This window comes from Diabrotica virgifera, chromosome 1, assembly GCF_917563875.1.
Source record: "Diabrotica virgifera virgifera chromosome 1, PGI_DIABVI_V3a".
In the NCBI taxonomy this organism is placed as follows: Eukaryota; Metazoa; Arthropoda; class Insecta; order Coleoptera; family Chrysomelidae; genus Diabrotica; species Diabrotica virgifera.
The window spans coordinates 64,727,766-64,747,453 of record NC_065443.1 but is presented as its reverse complement, the minus strand read 5'-3'; the positions used below and the strand labels follow the sequence as shown (position 1 = coordinate 64,747,453).

The 19,688-nt window shown below is 32.2% G+C and overlaps 1 protein-coding gene across 2 annotated transcripts in view; it reads right to left on the bottom strand.

The window, feature by feature from the left end:
- The window catches only part of LOC114330029 (transmembrane protein 132E), a 260,229-nt gene that overhangs the window by 13,853 nt on the left and 226,688 nt on the right, over positions 1-19,688 (bottom strand). For both annotated transcript variants that reach the window (XR_003652410.2, XM_028279327.2), the window contains exon 17: positions 18,273-18,442. Coding sequence is in view for 1 of the 2 variants with exons in the window: in XM_028279327.2 (XP_028135128.1) it covers positions 18,273-18,442 (170 nt within the window). In the remaining variant the exon portion in view is untranslated. The remainder of the gene's footprint in view (positions 1-18,272; positions 18,443-19,688) is intronic.

The following is a 19,688-nucleotide window of genomic DNA, read 5'->3' as shown; positions in this document are numbered from 1 at the left end:
TTTATTGGTTTGTTGTTATTCTTTCCTTATTTGTTTTATTTCCTGAAGCATTTCATCGTTTTTATTCATTAGCTCTTTCATTATTGTAATCATAACATTTTCCATGTCTTCCTTGTTTTCGTTGCCTGCTTTGCTTGGTGACCGTTTTTTAATTTTACTTCTATTAAAACAATCATCCAAGTTTTCTCTTTTGCGTTTCGTTTCATCATCGGTTTCACTTCCTGTGACATTTTTTCCATTTTCTAGGAGTGCAGCGCTAAATACCTGGAATACCGATATTAGATTATCAACAATACTTAAAAAATGAAAGTTACCAATTCACCGGTAGTTAATGGGTTATTTAAAAATTACCTGCGCACCAGAGTTGCCAGTTGGTCTGTAATTAGGATGGGGATTAAAATAGATACGAATTCACCGGGACCCGGAAATATGCACACCCTGATATTCTAGTTACGTAAGCTCGTCCGATTGGTGCATGACGTTAACAACAGAGTAAAGCATAGTCCCGTCTATGCGTTCGTAATACGAACGCGAATGAAATTTGAGAATAGTACAAATGAATGAATTATGACTAAAAGAAACTAAGTGATTTTTATAGTCTAGAGGAAAATTATTAAACTATTTACTTTTATTTAAATTGATTTTCAGTTATTTGTAAAGTACCCAGTTTCTTGATTATATTGGTATCCGGAAAATAAAAATATTCATATAATCGATATCTACTAAAATTATTATATTTCGTTAGTTGGCAAAAATTGATTAGTGGCCTACACATTAGTAAATATAATTTTTACCAAGGGGAAGAAAAGCCCCAAAATAAAACCATAAATTTAATGGATTGATAAAAAAACAAAATTTTTTACTTTTTAAATAATGTATTTCATCAGATTTAAGTAATAGGCTTGGAAAAGACAAAAATAAGTTTTACAGTTTTCATGCCATGCATTTTATTTAAATTTTGTGCATGTGAAATAGACGTACATACAGCAACTATGTAGCAGTTTTCATAATTTTTCTTTTACGCAATGTCAGGTTGTTAAGAGACTTGTTTAATTCTTTAATTCGGAAGTACATCCGAGACCTAAAAAATAACTTGTTCGCTTTGTTAGAACAGTCTACAGTTACACTTTTGGACATAAGGTTTTCTAAATAATTTTTAGTTACCAAAATGGAATCACCATTCATGTGGAAGGAAAAATTGCCTCCAGTTACTTAATATATGACAAGAGAGTGTCTGATGGTTTACATAAACCACACTTACTCAAATGATCAACCCACGTGTACGTTGAAACATCTACGGATTGAATACTGGAGTCCTTCAATTTATGGCAGATATAACCAGCCAAATTCTCCAAACCATCATACTCGAGGTCACAACTCTCATTGAAAACTTGAAAATCCACAACTGTTTCGTTGTTAGAATCCAGCCTTTGGATCAATTGTCCAGAAATTGGTAAATCTGGGATGTCGTCTGTTTAAACGTTCGAAAATTCGTTCCGTTGTCTCTCCTACCCGTATATAACTTTTATAAAATAAAATAAAGCTTTTTGTTAACACTTTAAAAAAATTTTTAATGGGTTTTCCCCGAAAAGAGCTTCATTTTTTGGTACTATGTATCACGTTAAAATATTTGATTTGGAATTTGAAGGATAATATCGTCTTTTTTATGAGCTACAAATTTACTTTTACTGGTTCTATAGACTAAAAATATACTAAAAATATAAAAATTTTTCGTTTTTTTTATATGCTACATTTTTTCCAAGAATATTTTTTCGATATAATACTTACTTTTTGAGTATTTACGAAAAACCGCCGAAAAACGTGTTTTTTTTTTGTTGAAAAGTAAATATTTTTAGTCGCAAGTGACTCTAGTACCTACTACTAAATTAACCTAGTACCTAAGTTAAAAAAACTCTATAGAACAAAAGTTGCTTAAACTTAGTCAGATCTGTTTCCGGACTTATTTTAAACGTATATTTTTTCACCCTCCAAGTAAAAGCAATCAACGGCACAAATTCAACTTTGAAGTGGGGGATGGGTAGAATCTAAATCCAAATTTTCATGAAATTAGGAGTTGACCCTTAAAATTATGTGTGTTTCTTTTTATCTTTTAAATCATTTTACTTAAAATCATTTTTTAACTATCAAATAATAATTTATACATATTGAGTTATTTTATTTTTTAAACTTTAATAATATTTATAAAAAATTTTACTTTCTTGTAATGTATTTTTAAAACAAGCAATCATTTAAATAATTATTTTGTAACAATTTGTATTATTTAAGAATATAATAATTACATTTTGGTTTCGTAGTAAGTGTTTTTTAAGTATATTAATGTATAGTTTTAAAATATTGTATTGCAAATAATTATCATTATTAAATGGTTATTATTTGTCAAGTATTCTTTTTCTTTTTTCACACCCTTATGTATGTAATAAAACTAAGGGACTTTCTGAAAGGTCAATCGTAGACGTTAAAGACACAAAAGAAGCGATACTTAAAAGTTACGCCCATTATATATCTTTATATCGTGGGAAATATACAATACAACACGAGCTCCAACCGCTCGACTAATACTCTTTAGAGCTGGCATCAGTGTGTGATCTCGCGTTGAACGGTAAATATCTAAAATTTCGTATATAAGTCCTCCCCTTTACTTTTCAGCGACGGATCTCGTTTCGCTGTAAATTTATCAGAAAAATTTAAGTACAAAAATCTTTTCCCCTCTAAGTGTGCCATGATTAATATGTTAATTATAAAGATACTTATGAACAATATACTCCAATAATTAATTTCCTATTGGTGGATCTCGGGTTGTCCTCGATTTAGTCGGATCTCGCGTTGATATGAAGACGTATATATATATATATATATATATATATATATATATATATATATATATATGTCTTCATATCAAGGCGAGATCCGTTTGTATCATAAGCTATACAAGATGAGATCCGTTTTGCAAGGCGAGATCCGATTTTGGATCTCACCTTGTATTCACGTGTATATAGTGACATCTCGATGTAACAATGGTTAGGGTACAAGGAAATCGATTTTTGTCTGGACCTCATTTTGCACCCCTTTTGGTGAATTTTATATTGCAGTGGTTCCACTAAATCCGCTGTAGAGGGCAGCGCGCGCGATCCGTTGTGTATATGGTAAATATATATTTTGCAGACAACCTGAGATCCGGTAAATTTGGAAACATCGCAAATGAATTTCACGGTCAGCTCTCTCACTCGGCTTATGTCTAGCTTGAATAAGAATGTTTACATTATTTAAGGGCTCTGTCCAGAAAGGCGATTGTCAAATATCTCGAGAACTAGACGGCATATCGAAAAAACTTTGGAATGCTTTTTGAATGGTTTTTCAAAATCTATATACTTATGCAATTGTAGAGTTCTTATTCTGCCTGCGAAAGCGGTGGGTGTAGCAACTTTGAATTTTCAACTGAAACACTTTATTTTTAATTAAATAGTTGAAATTTAGAATTAAAAATACACAACTTTTGTTTGAATCGATAATAACTTCTTTAATCCAGTCGGAAGAGCTTCAAAATCTTCGTTTTGATGACATTTTTAGGGTTTAGGGGTACCTCAGTTAGTTAGCTTAAAACGTAAGAAATAAATTTGAATAGTTAATGTTTATTGATAAACAAAGCTCCAATTCTATTTTACTTCAACTCATTTTAAGGCGATTTCAATAAACTAATCGGTTCTTTTTTCAGTTTTTTGGTAAAACATTGTAACTTATAGACGAAAATTCTTAAAATCGGCTATTTTTCATTTAAATTGTCAATAAATAATTAAATTGAGAAAAAATTGGTCAGATTTACATAAATTTTGTTATTCCGTCCATATAGAAACTAAAACAATTGTTACGTAGTTACACTGAGTGTCATAAAAACCGTGTATTTTTACTCATTTCTTTGAGCTATTTCACGTAATATCGAGATATACGTTGTATTTTTTACATAAGTTATATTAACGTTAAACTGACTTAATTTATAGTTTTATAAGCAACAATTAAGTATAGCGAAATTTATAAAACCTTGTTTAAATTGTTTTACATGCTCTATAATGCGGTTATCCCAAATTTTGTTTTGAATGTTTTTCTTCTTACTGGTAGACAAAAAATGGCAAAATGTGCATTTTTGACATCAAATTGTTGATAACCAACATAGTTACTACTCAAAATATTAAAAAACTAACCGTCGGTATAACAGGTTGCCTGGAAACCAGATGCAGAACAGTACCATAAATGTTTTAGACTTGTTAGCACTTTCTTTAAGTGAAATTTAAAATCATTTACCACCCATGTACACTCATTACGGAATCTGTTACAAGAATTTCAGCGATTTCAGCCATTTTTTCAAAATTTATTTGGATTTTCTCTAGTAATCCTTCCAAAAGACAATACATAAATGGTGAATACCTTTTACACCAACTTCAAGGAGGGTAATTTATACAGGTACATACCTGGAATTATTATATGGACCGTTCACTCTTGTTAGAGTATAGTTCGCTCAAATATGAGCTCTTTTAATCCATTTCACGCGGTAAATTAGTCCGCTTTTCCTTTAGGTCTTAGTTCATAGGTTGTGATGTTTTTTTGCCCTCTCTACTATCTTCTTCCACTCTCTCCGGTCCTGAATCTTTTCTCTCCAGTTTTCAATTTCCATCTTTGATATATCGTCTAGCAGTTGATTTTCCCATCTAATTTTTGGTCTTCCTCTTGGTCTATTTTTTACTGGTTTCCAGTTCATTATCTTCCTGATCAGTTCTTCTACCCCTCTTCTTTGTGTGTGCCCAAACCATCTGAGGCTTTGTGCTTTAATGAATTTTACTATATCTTCTCCTTTATTTATATTTATTATTTCATGGTTCATCAGCTTTCAATATTCCCCTGTTTCTGTCTTTACTGGGCCATGTATCCTTATAATTTTTCTCTTAATTATTTTTAACTTTTCTTCGTCTTTTTCGTAAGGCACATTACTTCTGCTCCATAGGCTATCACTGATCTGATTGCTGCTGTGTATATTTTTGATTTTGTTTTTTTGCTCAGGTGTTTGTCCTTGAGTAGTTGGCGATATTTCCAATATACTCTATAACCTGCTTTAATTCTGTCGTTTATCTCTATACTCCTTCCGTTTTTGCCGTCCACCATCACCCCCAGGTATTTGAAGCAATCTACTCTCTGGAATGTATTTTCACCTATCTTTATTTCTGCTATTCCGTTTACATTGTCTCGTGTGCTTATAAGATATTTTGTTTTATTCTGATTGATTATTAGTCCTCTCGTCTTTGTTTCTCTTACCAGGGTTAAAAGTGCCTCTTCTATTCTTTTTTTATCTCGTGCTACCAGTCCCAGTTCATCTGCATATCCTATGATCTGTGTTGAGCTTTGAATAATTGTCTTTTTCAGCCCTGTGTCCCTAATTACTCCTTCTAGAGCGATATTAATTAGTGTCGTTTGTAGTTGACAGACTGTCTCCTTGTCTTACTTCAAGTTCTATTTTGATGTCATTTGTATCGCCCTCATTTGTTTTAACTTTTGCTGTTGAGTCTTTTATTGTCATTCTAGTTAGTCTTATTAATTTTGCCGGTATCTCCATTTTTTTTCATTTCTTTTAATAATTGTTGTCTGTATATGCTGTTGAAGGCCTGTTGGAAGTCGATGAATAGTATGTGTAATTCTATGTCATGTTCATAGCTTCTTTCAATTGTTTGTGTCAGTACGTGTATTGCATCTATTGTTGATCTTCTTTGATCTATTGTTCTAAAACCCTGTTGATATGGTCCTATAATGTTTTCTATGTATTGATTTAGTCGGTTTCTTATAATTGTGGTCAATATCTTATACTTTGTATTTAGTTGCATAATTGGTCTGTAGTTGCAGCACTTAGTTGGATCTCCTTTCTTAAAGATTGGTGCGATGTGTCCGTTTTTCCATTCTATGGGCATGCTTTCGTCCTTCCAAATTGTAACCATTAACTTGTGCATTCGCTTCGTGAGCTCGTCTCCGCCGTTGATGATCAGTTCGTAGTTGATTTCATCTGGCCCTGGCGTTTTGTTTACTTTTAGTTGTTTTAATACCTCCATGAATTGCTAATAAGTAGGTGCGACTTCCTCTTCATCTCTGTTATCTCTTATATCCTCATCCTCTGAATATGCCTTATTGTCGTTTTTGTATAGGTCCGTGAAATGTTTTTCCCAATCTTTTTTGTTTATTTTTGTGACAGATTTTTTGGTACTGTGTTGTTGTTTTATCTATTCGAACAATTTCTTGTTGTCTTTATTATTCGTTTCTAATTCTTGCATTTGTTCAGAGATCCATGTGTTCTTCTTTTTTCTATAGAGTTTCAATGCTTCTTGTTTTTCTTTTCTATATTGGTCCAGTTGTTCCTGTTCGGCACTTTGTAGCCATTTGTTTCTTGCGAGGTGCTTCAGTTGACTTTTTTGGTGACATTCCTCATCAAACCATTCTTTCGATTCTTTGTTTTCTTGGAATCCTATTATTTGTTCTGCTGTCTCTATTATGCTGTTCTTTATGTTTTTCCATTCTCCTTCTATTTCTATGTGCTCGTACTGACCCAATTTCTGTTCCAGTCGTTCTGTATATTGTTGCTTTGTTTCTTGCGTTTTCAGATTGGCTATATTCCATTTCCTCCTTTTTCCTTCCTTATGATTATTTGCTTTGATTATTTTCATCTTAAGTTTTGCTATCAACAATATGTGGTCAGTGCCTCCATTTGCCCCTCTATATGACCTTACGTCTTGTACTATTTGTGTCCACTTTTTCGAAATTAGAGTATGATTTATTTGGTTTCCATCCATTCTTCCTGGTATCATCCATGTTATTTTGTGTTCTTTTTTATGTTTATGCCCAGTACTAACTATATATGTATTTGTTGGTGCTGCTAGGTTGCAGATTTCTCCTCCATTATCATTCGTAGTTTCATGAATGGTTTCTTTGCCAGCTACATTACGATTATAGTCCTCCTTTCCGATCTTTGCATTGAAATCACCCAATATTATTAATATGTCATTCCTCGGAATATTTTCACAGGTTTCTTCCAGGATGTCGTAGAATTCTGCTTTATCTTCTTGGTTTGCTTCTTCGGTGGGTGCATAGCAATTGACTATCGAGATGTTGGTTTGTTTATTTTCTTATGTAAGATATCCTTTCATTAACTGCTTTGAATTGTATCAGTTTTTCCCTCATTTTTTCGTTCCCTGTTTGTTTTCTCCCGAATAATACATGCTAAAGTTTTTCTTCTCAATTTATCCTTCTTTCTTCCATCGTATTTCCTGTACGGCTAGGATTTCTAGTTGGTATTTTTTCATTTCAAGAGCTATTTCTTGCATCTTACCTGCTGCCAGCATGGTTCTAATATTCCAAGAGCCCATTCTAATGGGTTTTGTTCTTTTCTTCTTATTGAGATTCTTTCTTTATTTTGTGTGCGTTATTTTGTTTTCGTTAACCGTTTGCATTTCCGAGTCTTTTTTTGCCATGGCAATATCATATTTCAGCCGCTGTTCTTCGTTTATTAGTTTTTTGAATTTTCTATCAGCTGTTCTCTCTCTTCGTCCCATATCTAGATTTTGCCATTCACTATTAATTTCTTGTAGCCGATTTTCGTTTGCTTACCTTTGCTTCTTTCGTCCTTTGCTATTTTAGTTATTTCCTTTTGTATTTCTTTTTCTTTCGATGTCCAATCGTTGTTTATATAGATACGATCTTTATGCTGTTTTAGTTTACGTTTCTTGTTTAGGATTTCCATTTTATCCGTGAGGGCTTCTGTTTCTATTGCGCATACTGTTTCTCCTATTTTTTTTGCACTTCTTAGTTTTATTTGTATTTGCAACTCTTGGGCTCTGAAATTTTCCATTTCTTCTTTTAATTTCTTATAATCATTTGTTTCTACTTTCAACCCAGTCACGATCAAGCTTTTCTTTTTGCTAAATTTCTCCAGTTGCTCCATTCATTCATGTAGCTGTTTTACTTCTTTTTTTAGTTTTTGTTTCTCTGATTTTACACCCATTAACTCTTTATTGGTTTGTTGTTATTCTTTCCTTATTTGTTTTATTTCCTGAAGCATTTCATCGTTTTTATTCATTAGCTCTTTCATTATTGTAATCATAACATTTTCCATGTCTTCCTTGTTTTCTTTGCCTGCTTTGCTTGGTGACCGTTTTTTAATTTTACTTCTATTAAAACAATCATCCAAGTTTTCCATTTTGCGTTTCGTTTCATCATCGGTTTCACTTCCTGTGACATTTTTTCCATTTTCTAGGAGTGCAGCGCTAAATACCTGGAATACCGATATTAGATTATCAACAATACTTAAAAAATGAAAGTTACCAATTCACCGGTAGTTAATGCGTTATTTAAAAATTACCTGCGCACCAGAGTTGCCAGTTGGTCTGTAATTAGGATGGGGATTAAAATAGATACGAATTCACCGGGACCCGGAAATATGCACACCCTGATATTCTAGTTACGTAAGCTCGTCCGATTGGCGCATGACGTTAACAACAGAGTAAAGCATAGTCCCGTCTATGCGTTCGTAATACGAACGCGAATGAAATTTGAGAATAGTACAAATGAATGAATTATGACTAAAAGAAACTAAGTGATTTTTATAGTTTAGAGGAAAATTATTAAACTATTTACTTTTATTTAAATTGATTTTCAGTTATTTGTAAAGTTCCCAGTTTCTTGATTATATTGGTATCCGGAAAATAAAAATATTCATATAATCGATATCTACTAAAATTATTATATTTCGTTAGTTGGCAAAAATTGATTAGTGGCCTACACATTAGTAAATATAATTTTTACCAAGGGAAAGAAAAGCCCCAAAATAAAACCATAAATTTAATGGATTGATAAATAAACAAAATTTTTTACTTTTTAAATAATGTATTTCATCAGATTTAAGTAAGAGGCTTGGAAAAGACAAAAATAAGTTTTACAGTTTTCATGCCATGCACTTTATTTAAATTTTGTGCATGTGAAATAGACGTACATACAGCAACTATGTAGCAGTTTTCATAATTTTTCTTTTACGCAATGTCAGGTTGTTAAGAGACTTGTTTAATTCTTTAATTCGGAAGTACATCCGAGACCTAAAAAATAACTTGTTCGCTTTGTTAGAACAGTCTACAGTTACACTTTTGGACATAAGGTTTTCTAAATAATTTTTAGTTACCAAAATGGAATCACCATTCATGTGGAAGGAAAAATTGTCTCCAGTTACTTAATATATGACAAGAGAGTGTCTGATGGTTTACATAAACCACACTTACTCAAATGACCAACCCACGTGTACGTTGAAACATCTTCGGATTGAATACTGGAGTCCTTCAATTTATGGCAGATATAACCAGCCAAATTCTCCAAACCATCATACTCGAGGTCACTAATGTTTTTTCATTCTAACTCTCATTAAAAACTTGAAAATCCACAATTGTTTCGTTGTTAGAATCCAGCCTTTGGATCAACTGTCCAGAAATTGGTAAATCTGGGATGTCGTCTGTTTAAACGTTCGAAAATTCGTTCCGTTGTCTCTCCTACCCGTATATAACTTTTATAAAATAAAATAAAGCTTTTTGTTAACACTTTAAAAAAATTTTAATGGGTTTTCCCCGAAAAGAGCTTCATTTTTTGGTGCTATGTATCACGTTAAAATATTTGATTTGGAATTTGAAGGATAAGATCGTCTTTTTTATTAGCTACAAATTTACTTTAACTGGTTCTATAGACTAAGAATATACCATTTTTTCGTTTTTTTTTATATGCTACATTTTTTCCAAGAATATTTTTTCGATATAATACTTACTTTTTGAGTATTTGCGAAAAACCGCCGAAAAACGTGTTTTTTTTGTTGAAAAGTAAATATTTTTAGTCGCAAGTGACTCTAGTACCTACTACTAAATTAACCTAGTACCTAAGTTAAAAAAACTCTATAGAACAAAAGTTGCTTAAACTTAGTCAGATCTTTTTCCGGACTTATTTTAAACGTATATTTTTTCACCCTCCAAGTAAAAGCAATCAACGGCACAAATTCAACTTTGAAGTGGGGGATGGGTAGAATCTAAATCCAAATTTTCATGCAATTAGGAGTTGACCCTGAAAATTATGTGTGTTTCTTTTTATCTTTTAAATCATTTTATTTAAAATCATTTTTTAACTATCAAATAATAATTACATATTGAGTTATTTTATTTTTTAAACTTTAATAATATTTATAAAAAATTTTACTTTCCTGTAATGTATTTTTAAAACAAGCAATCATTTAAATAATTATTTTGTAACAATTTGTATTATTTAAGAATATAATAATTACATTTTGGTTTCGTAGTAAGTGTTTTTTAGGAATATTAATGTATAGTTTTAAAATATTGTATTGCAAATAATTATCATTATTAAATGGTTATTATTTGTCAAGTATTCTTTTTCTTTTTTCACACCCTTATGTATGTAATAAAACTAAGGGACTTTCTGAAAGGTCAATCGTAGACTTTAAAGACACAAAAGAAGCGATACTTAAAAGTTACGCCCATTATATATCTTTATATCGTGGGAAATATACAATACAACACGAGCTCCAACCGCTCGACTAATACTCTTTAGAGCTGGCATCAGTGTGTGATCTCGCGTTGAACGGTAAATATCTAAAATTTCGTATATAAGTCCTCCCCTTTACTTTTCAGCGACGGATCTCGTTTCGCTGTAAATTTATCAGAAAAATTTAAGTACAAAAATCTTTTCCCCTCTAAGTGTGCCATGATTAATATGTTAATTATAAAGATACTTATGAACAATATACTCCAATAATTAATTTCCTATTGGTGGATCTCGGGTTGTCCTCGATTTAGTCGGATCTCGCCTTGATATGAAGACGTATATATATATATATATATATATATATATATATATATATATATATATATATATATATATATATATATATATATATATATAGTCTTTTAAGTCCCTTTTACTTTTCAGTGTCGGGACTAATGTCTATTCACGTGTGCACAAACTTTGACCATTGTTTTCTATCCTGCGCCAGTCTGCTTGCTTCTGCTACGGTTTTCCCTTTCTTTTGGATAATCTTCGCAATGGTTGTATCCCAGTTTTCTGATGGTCTTCCTCTGTTTCTTTTTTTCTGAATTCTTGCTTCCCATACTTTCCTTACTGGTATGTTTCTTCTCATTCTTTTCATGTGGCCCCACCAACTCAGCTGTTTTTCTTCGATGTATTCTAGGAGTGGTTTAGTTTTGAGCTCCGCTCGTATATCTATATTTCTTAGTCTGTCTCTTTTTGATACTCCTTTTACTCGTCTTAGGTATTTCATTTCCAGTGCCTGGATCTTACTCTTCATACTTCTTGTTAATACCCAAGACTCGCACCCGTATGTAAGTACTGGTCTGTATATCGTGTTGAAGACAGTTATTTTGGTTTTTCTGGATATTTCTTTTTTGTTTAAAAATTTGTTGTTAATTGCGTGGAATATTTTAGACGTTTTGTTAATCCTTTCTTCTATATCTTTGTGTTGTTTTCCGTTGTTTTCCACTGTTACTCCCAGGTATTGAAAGTAGTTTACCTGTTCTATTGTTTCTCCATTGATTTGTATGTTTAGTACGGGTTGTTCTTGTGCTACTACCATAATCTTTGTTTTGCGTGTGTTTATTTTCATCCCATGCCTATTTAATACCTCATTCCATGTTTGTAGATTATTTCTTAGATCTTCCTCTTTATCTGCCATGACAATTACATCATCAGCAAATGCACATTCTGATATTCCTATTCTTTCTAGGTTTCGGTAACCTACATGTAGCTTTTTTAATTGTGGTATACATTCTTTGATTATTTCGTCCATGAAGATGTTAAAGAGTGTAGGGCTCATGACTCCTCCTTGTCTTAAGCCTTCAGATGTTTTAAATTGTTGCGATTTCATATTTTTATGCATTATGTAATTCGTGTTTCTTTTATATAGACTTTTGATGACTTCTATTAGTTTTCTATCAACTCCTCTTCTAATTAGACTGTTCCATATGGTTTCTCTTTTCGCTCTGTCGAATGCTTTTTCTAGGTCGATGAAGGCCATGTACGCTTTGGTTTTAGTCAGTAGTGTTTTTTCTGTTATTTGCTTCACTGTGAATATGTGATCTTGCACCCCTCGTCCTTTCCGGAAACCACTCTGGGCTTCTTCTAGTGTCGTTTCTATTATATTCTTCAGCTTTTGTTCTAATACTGTTTCATATACTTTCAGTGCCGTACATAATAGTGTAATTCCTCTATAATTGTTACATTCTTTGATATCTCCTTTCTTATGTATGGGCAGTATTACTCCCATCTCCCAGTCCGACGGTATTTCTTCTTTCTTCCATGCCTCATTGCATATTTCTCTGAGCAATCTCCTACCTTCCAGTCCCATATACTTCAGCATTTCTGGTGTTATTCTATCATGTCCAGGAGATTTCCCATTTTTAAGTTTCTTTATTGCTGTTTCTATTTCTTCGTTTGTTATTTCATCTGTGTTTTCTTCCTGTTCTGTTCTTTCTTCATTTTCTTCGTTGTTCTCTTCTCTGTTTACTTCATTACTAGTTAGTAGTTCTTGAAAGTGTTGCTTCCATCGTTCCATTATTTCTTGATCGTCTGTTATTATTGTTCCATCTGTGTTTTTTATTCTTGTATCTCTTGTTGGTTTGTCTATTCTTATATTTTTCATTGTTCGATAGAAAAGTTTCTGATTTTCTTTACTGTTGTATTCCATCTGTTGTCCGAATTGTATCCAGGTCTTTTCTTTTTCTATTTTTATCATGTCTCTTACTTTCTTTCTTTCTTCTTTGTATCTATCGTAATTTTCCTCGGTTTTGTTCCCTAAGTACTTTTCCCACATTTTCTTCTTCATTTTTACATGGTTTTTGATTTCATCATTCCACCAGCTCGTTTGTTTAGTTTTGTTGTTTTTCCTGTACACCCCACACTCTTCTTTTGCCGTTTCAATTAATATATCTTTGAGTAGTTGCCATTTTTGTTCCAAATTGCTTACCTGTATTGATCTCATCAAGTTTGTTATTTTTAAGTTTGTCAGTTCTTCTTATTTTTGAGCTATTTGTTTGTCTCTAAGCTTATAGTTTTTAATTGTTTCGAACTCAATCTTTTTTCTATTTTCTGCTATAAACGATTTTATACCAGAATATATCTCGAAGTTTTTACTTCTGTATGAGTTTTTAAAAAAAACAGAATGTTAAGAAAACCTGAGACTATAGTTGGGTTTTAATTTCAGTATTTTATAAATGCTAGAATATTCCACAGGGTAATGTGAACGTTCAGAAAAAAAAAAACAGTTTGATTCGTACATCCCGTATACAATGAAAATTTACCTGTTTAGCAACAATATTATTACAGCGGTATTGTTAAAGAATCAGACTATACCATATTTAAAAAAATCACTTTCGGATAAGGTCTAGGAAATACGAGACATCAAAAATGACTAAATTTTTAAGTGGGCGGATTTCTATGCACGCAAGTTTAGAATTGCATTCACGACTGAATAAGAATAGAAGAAATATGGAACAGATTGGAAGTAGAATGCTTAATTACAAAAAAAAAAAATGAAAAATAGAGACCCACCTGCTATCAGATGGCAAAACTTGCATATACTCCATCTAATTGACTTACCGTTGCACGTCATCCGCGTCATAGCCCGAGACGTCACATGATACCAACACGAAATATTTAGGCGGTAGGTGTGTTCTTTTTTAGAATCACTTTGCCGAGTACACTGGCGTTACAGCCACTAGGCATATTTTATTATACAGTACGTAAATCGTTCAGCTGGACATAGGGAACATACACTGTATATATTTAGCTACATAAATACATACATTTTATTATATTGAGATAATTGTGGCAACTGAGCTCTCTCAATGACAATATGGTTATTAGCGTTAAGAGGCATTAACCTCAAAATTGACAACTCATTTCGACTGACACAAATAAACGTCAAAATATGACAATGTAGTAGCTAAATATTTTTAAGGAAATAAGAGAACTGTTTAGTTTTGAAATTAGTTTTTAAATAAAAAATATTTTAAAAATTAAAGTAAAATTATTAACTCATTAATCATGATTTATTTATGGACAGCCTTGCTTCAAAACTCACTCATTCTATTCGTTCTAACAGCTCTATTGCAACAAAAACTCGGACACGAACAGAAGCTTCAACTAACACAGAATAGCGCAGTTGCCACAATTCTCTCAATGTATGTTCCCTATGTCCAGCTGAACGATTTACGTACTGTATACGTGTAGAAATAATATTTAAAGATTTCTATTAATGTTAACTTAAAGAAATACACAATAATATGTTTCATTTAATTTGTATAAATGGATTATAAAGCGTTTTTATGAAGCACATTTGTTCGGAATACACTGTAATTATAATCGAACGAAGGTGATATTTTGGCATAAATTGGTAACATTTATTTGACAGTTGCGGTGATGACACTTCATATTTGTTTATATTCTTTACTATAAGTAGTTGCTTCATTATATTTACTGTTTTTATTATGTACTTTAACGTAAGATTATAACTTAATTCTTGTTTTCTATTTCTAAACTTTTTATTTATTTACATTGAATATTAATTTGTCTTGCTGTATAATCCACTTCCGCAAAAATTGTGTGATGTATTTGATTTAAAATAAATTCAAGAATTTTTTGTAATTGGGCAACAATGTCAACTTAGATCTCTAACGTCAATAATGACGTGCAACGGTAAGTAAATTAGACGGACTGTAGAAAATGCTATGATATATAGAGACCTCAGAGAACGTGACTGGGAGAATACATTGCTATATAGAGAACGAAAACGGTGGACTGACTCATAATGGGAAAAATCTGACTGAAGGAGGAGCAGAAAAATTGACATTGGATGGTCCCACAGAAAACTTTTTATGATATTACGACCGGTTAGGACTTGCAGATTTCCACGAATCAGAAAAATCTTTGTCTTCTGTCTCATCTGTGCCTTTAATATTGAGTTGGGTGGTTTCATTGTTTGGCTGTAGATTTTCAGTATCTTCGAAAACAGATAAATTATCGTCAAAAGAAACAAATCTTTCAAAATCTTCGTCCTTTATTTTGTTTGTCCTTCGTCCTCACTTTTTAGTGTCTTTCGAGAGTAGAGAAGTAACATTTATTCGAGATATTTTTCCGAATTTTGGATAGATGGCGCTATAATCGGAAATGATTTATCGTGGTACCATAGGTAAGTTATAGAAACGGTCTAATATCTCGAGTTAGGAGTGCGAAATTGGAAAACCAAGGCGAGGGATAGGAAGGAATGGAAGCTGATTCTGGAACAGGCCAAGACCCACCATGGGATGTAGAGCCAATGATGATGACAATATCTCGAGAAATATTCTTCCAAATGAAAAACCAAACAATTCATGTTTAATATTCTTCAAAAACCTATCGGATAACATCAAAAATGACTTCCCACCCCATCCCCTAGAGGTGAGGTGGGGGTAACTTTAAAATCTTAAAGAAGAACCCCCATTTTTTTATTGCAGACTTGGATTCCTCATGAAAAACTAAGTAACATTATTCGAAACATCTTTTAAAATTATTGATAGATGGCGCTATAATCGGAAAAATACGATTTATTAGTGCCATCTATCCACAATTCTTAAAAATATTTCGAATAAATGTTACTTCTTTCATGAAAAATCCAAAACTAAAAAACGGGGGTTCCTATTTAAGATTTTAGAGTTACCCCCACCACACCTCCAGGGTGTGGAGTGGGGGTCGTGTTTGATGTCATTCGATAGGTTTTCCAAAATATTAAACACGTATTTTTTGGTTTTTCATTTGGAGGTGTATTTCTCGAGATATTAGACCGTTTCTATTATTTACCTATGGTATCACGATAAATCGTTATTTTCGATTACAGCGCTATCTATCCACAATTCAAAAAAATGTTTCGAGTAAAAGTTGCTTACTTTTACGTAAGGAATCGAGATCTGCAATTAAAACCGAGGGTTTCCATTTAAGATTTTTAAGTTACTTTATGTTAATTGTCAATCTGTCGTTTGGAACTTTTCCGCCTATAGCTTTATCCCCTGTAGTCGAGGAAATGAAGCTGAAAAAATGGCAAAACCTCGCAATTTTTTCGTCCAGCATCGATTTGTACAAACATTTGGGAATAGGCTCATTACACCCTCTAGTTCATTTTCTATATTGAGCCGTTGAACGCTTTTGGTTTTTTAAGGGTGGAAACTACCCCTAATTGTAAAAAATTATAAAATAACATTTTAAACTTTAATATTGTCAACATTTGGTTCTTATTAGTTACATAATGATTGCTTTATGCTTTAAGATATACTATCATAATATTTCAACCCTTAAAACCACCCTTGTTGGAGCTATATATAAAAAATTTACTTATTCTAAAAGAATAATTTCGGCTTGCATCGATTTACATAAAAATTTGGGATTAGGATCATCTCACCCTGCACTTCATATTCTATATCATGCTTAAGGGCGTTGATTATTTTTGGGGGTGTAAACTACCCCTTATTGTCAAAAATTATATAAAAACATTGTAAACTTTAATATGGGTAAAATTTGGTTTTGATTGGTTAAATAATGAATGTTTTATACTTTAGGATATAATATCATAATATTTCAACCCTTAAAAACCACCCTTAATAACATTACAGTTTTTATAAATAGATATTTTAATAGGTCAATACAGAAAAAAAAGTAGAATTAAATAATTACAAAAACATTTATTTACACAAAAATACGAATGTACAAATATATACAAATACAAAAATAAATAGTTTTTTAGTCATCTTCCAGTATACGAACCGGTTCTGTGGTGTTATACATACATTGAAAATTATCCATAAGCGGACTATCGTTCGTTTTATAAACATAGCTCCTTCACTTTTGGCGATAAAAAGTTTTTCTAAAAATGACTTTGTAGGATTTTTGAAGAGTTATAAGACTGTGTAAACTAAATTCTGTAGGATCCCTTAGTTTTTAATTAGGGTGGGTTTAAAGGGCTCGAATAAGAGGGTGTGTGCTCGTAAATAGAGGTTTTAAGCAGCTATATCTCGCTAACTGTTCACCAAAATGAAAATCTATGCACAAGGGAATTTTAGTAATTAAAAAAGCTATAATTTAGTAGTCCATCATTTTTTTCGTATCTCCAGTATTTTCGGAGATAATTTGAAGTAAAAGGTGAAAAATGGGAAATTCCAAAAAATTAATTTTTCTTTAAACTCCAATTTTTCTAATACTAGGCCTTTTAAATAGGTCAAACTTCTTGAATGTATTGATAATACAGCTATAAAGGGAACTACAGAAAGGTGAAGTCCAATTTTTAATTAGGAGGGTAGTTAGGGGGTTGTTTTCACTGATTTTTTTGATAGAGAAAAGCAGGTACCGACCTTTTTCTGATCTAAGTCGCTTAATTTTCAGGCTAGAAACTTTTTATTATTATTTTTTGAAAGGCCTAACTGTATGCTTGAAAAAATATTACTTAGGTTTTCCTCGAAAAATGCAAAGTTTTTCCGTTGTTTTACTTTGAACATTTCAAATTATGCATTTGACGAAAAAAGCTAACTTTTAACATGCCGTATCTCGGTTTGTATTGGTTTTAAAGATATTGCAGAAAAATAATTTGGTTTGTGTTACTAAAAGATACAATTTTGATATCTACAGTTTTTTTGATTAAATGCATATTTTTCGAGGTATTCTCAAAAAACTCTCTCAAAAAGTCGATTTTTTCATCGAAAAACTGTTACTTTCAAGCGCGAATAATTCGAAAAATATTAGTTTTACGAAGAAAATGTAAAAAACATTTTTTTCTTAGAATTACTTTTTACATCGATTTACATGGTTAAAATGTAATAAAAAATTCCCGCCCCCGAGATGGGGTGGCAACCACCCCCAAGGTTTTAGCGTACAGCGACATGATATAGAAAATGATCCTTGGACTATTCCCTACCTTCTGTAAAAATTTCAAGTAAATCCATGCTGGACGAAAAAATTGCGAGCCAAAATGCTTCATTTCCTCGACTACTGGGAAACAAAAGTTGGCGTCTGGAGTAGCTCGATAATATAGCGCAGTTTCGTCACAATTGTGATATGCACGCTGGTTCATGATTTTTAATCAATAAAGAATGAATAAACACATTCAAAATATGCAACATGTATTCCCACAAAGAGAAACTTACCTTCAGATTCTCAAAATATTGCATAATCTGATCGTAATCCATATCAAGCTGTAAATCATCTAAGCCTGGAAGCTCCACGGATTTACTGGTTTCATTGTCATTTTTATCTGCATTGAACATTGGATTACCAACTATAGTGGCTGTTTTTACCTCAGCGCTGTTCCTATTACCTAAAAACAATCTTATATGGTAAGTAGCTATCGAAAAAAGCATACTTTGAGAAAGCAGTGAGAGAGTTTTTTTGTCTTGATACTCTAGTCACTTAATCTTAAATTTAAAATCACATTTTTAAAATTTCTATTTGGAAAATTAAACACTCTTTCAAGGATACTAGAAAATATATTTCATATTTTGCAAGGAACTTGACTAAGTACACCTTATAATTTCAAACCTGCTCCAATACGCTTAACAGGTCCTTACGTTTAGAAGAAATTTTTGGCACATTTTAGAAAATTTACATACATACAATACAAAAATACATACAATTCATTCTACTTTAATGAAACGTGGTCATTTGTACTCTTAAACCGAGTAAGGTATAACAAAAAACAAAATATACACATACATAATCGATTGCCTCTTATACCATTATTAGGTGTCGAGCATTCCTCCTTTATATAATACTCTCTGCAAATTTACGCCACTTCTTCCTATTTGCTGCTAAAACTTTTGCTTCTTGCCACGATGTTCCTCTTTTCTTAAGTATTTCGTTTACACTAGTCTTCCAGCTTTTCCTTGGTCTGCCCCTCGTGCTTTTACCCACTGCTTTGGCCTCCCATGTCATTTTCACTTGTCTGTCGCCACTTATTCTTATCATGTGTCCAGCCCATTTTAACTTCTTTTCTTCAACTTTTTCGTTGAGCGATTTTACCTGTAGTTCATGTCTTATATCTTCGTTTCTTCTTTTGTCTAATCTTCTTGCTCCCACCACTTTTCTTAAGTATCTCATTTCTGTAGCTTGTAATCTTTTTCTTTGTCTGTCACTGAGTACCCCGTTTTCTGCCCCATATATTGTAATTGGCATATATACGGTTTTATCATAACAAATACAGATGAGGACATCACAATGAGGATCGGACAAGATGAAATAGAACAAGTTCATGATTATATATATCTGGGTCAAATTATAAAACTTAACAAGGAAAACCAAACAGCAGAGATCAAAAGACGAGTTAGACTGGCATGGGCGGCATTTGGAAAACTAAGCTACATCCTTAAAAACAAAAGATATCCACAACATCTTAAGACCAAGGTATACAATCAATGCGTACTCCCTGTTCTCACTTACGGTTCCCAAACGTGGACGTTTACAAAAGCAAACATGGACAAGATCATAAAGACGCAAAGAGCAATGGAAAGGCAAATGTTGCACATAAAACTATTGGATAAAAAGAGAAACGAGTGGATAAGAGAGAA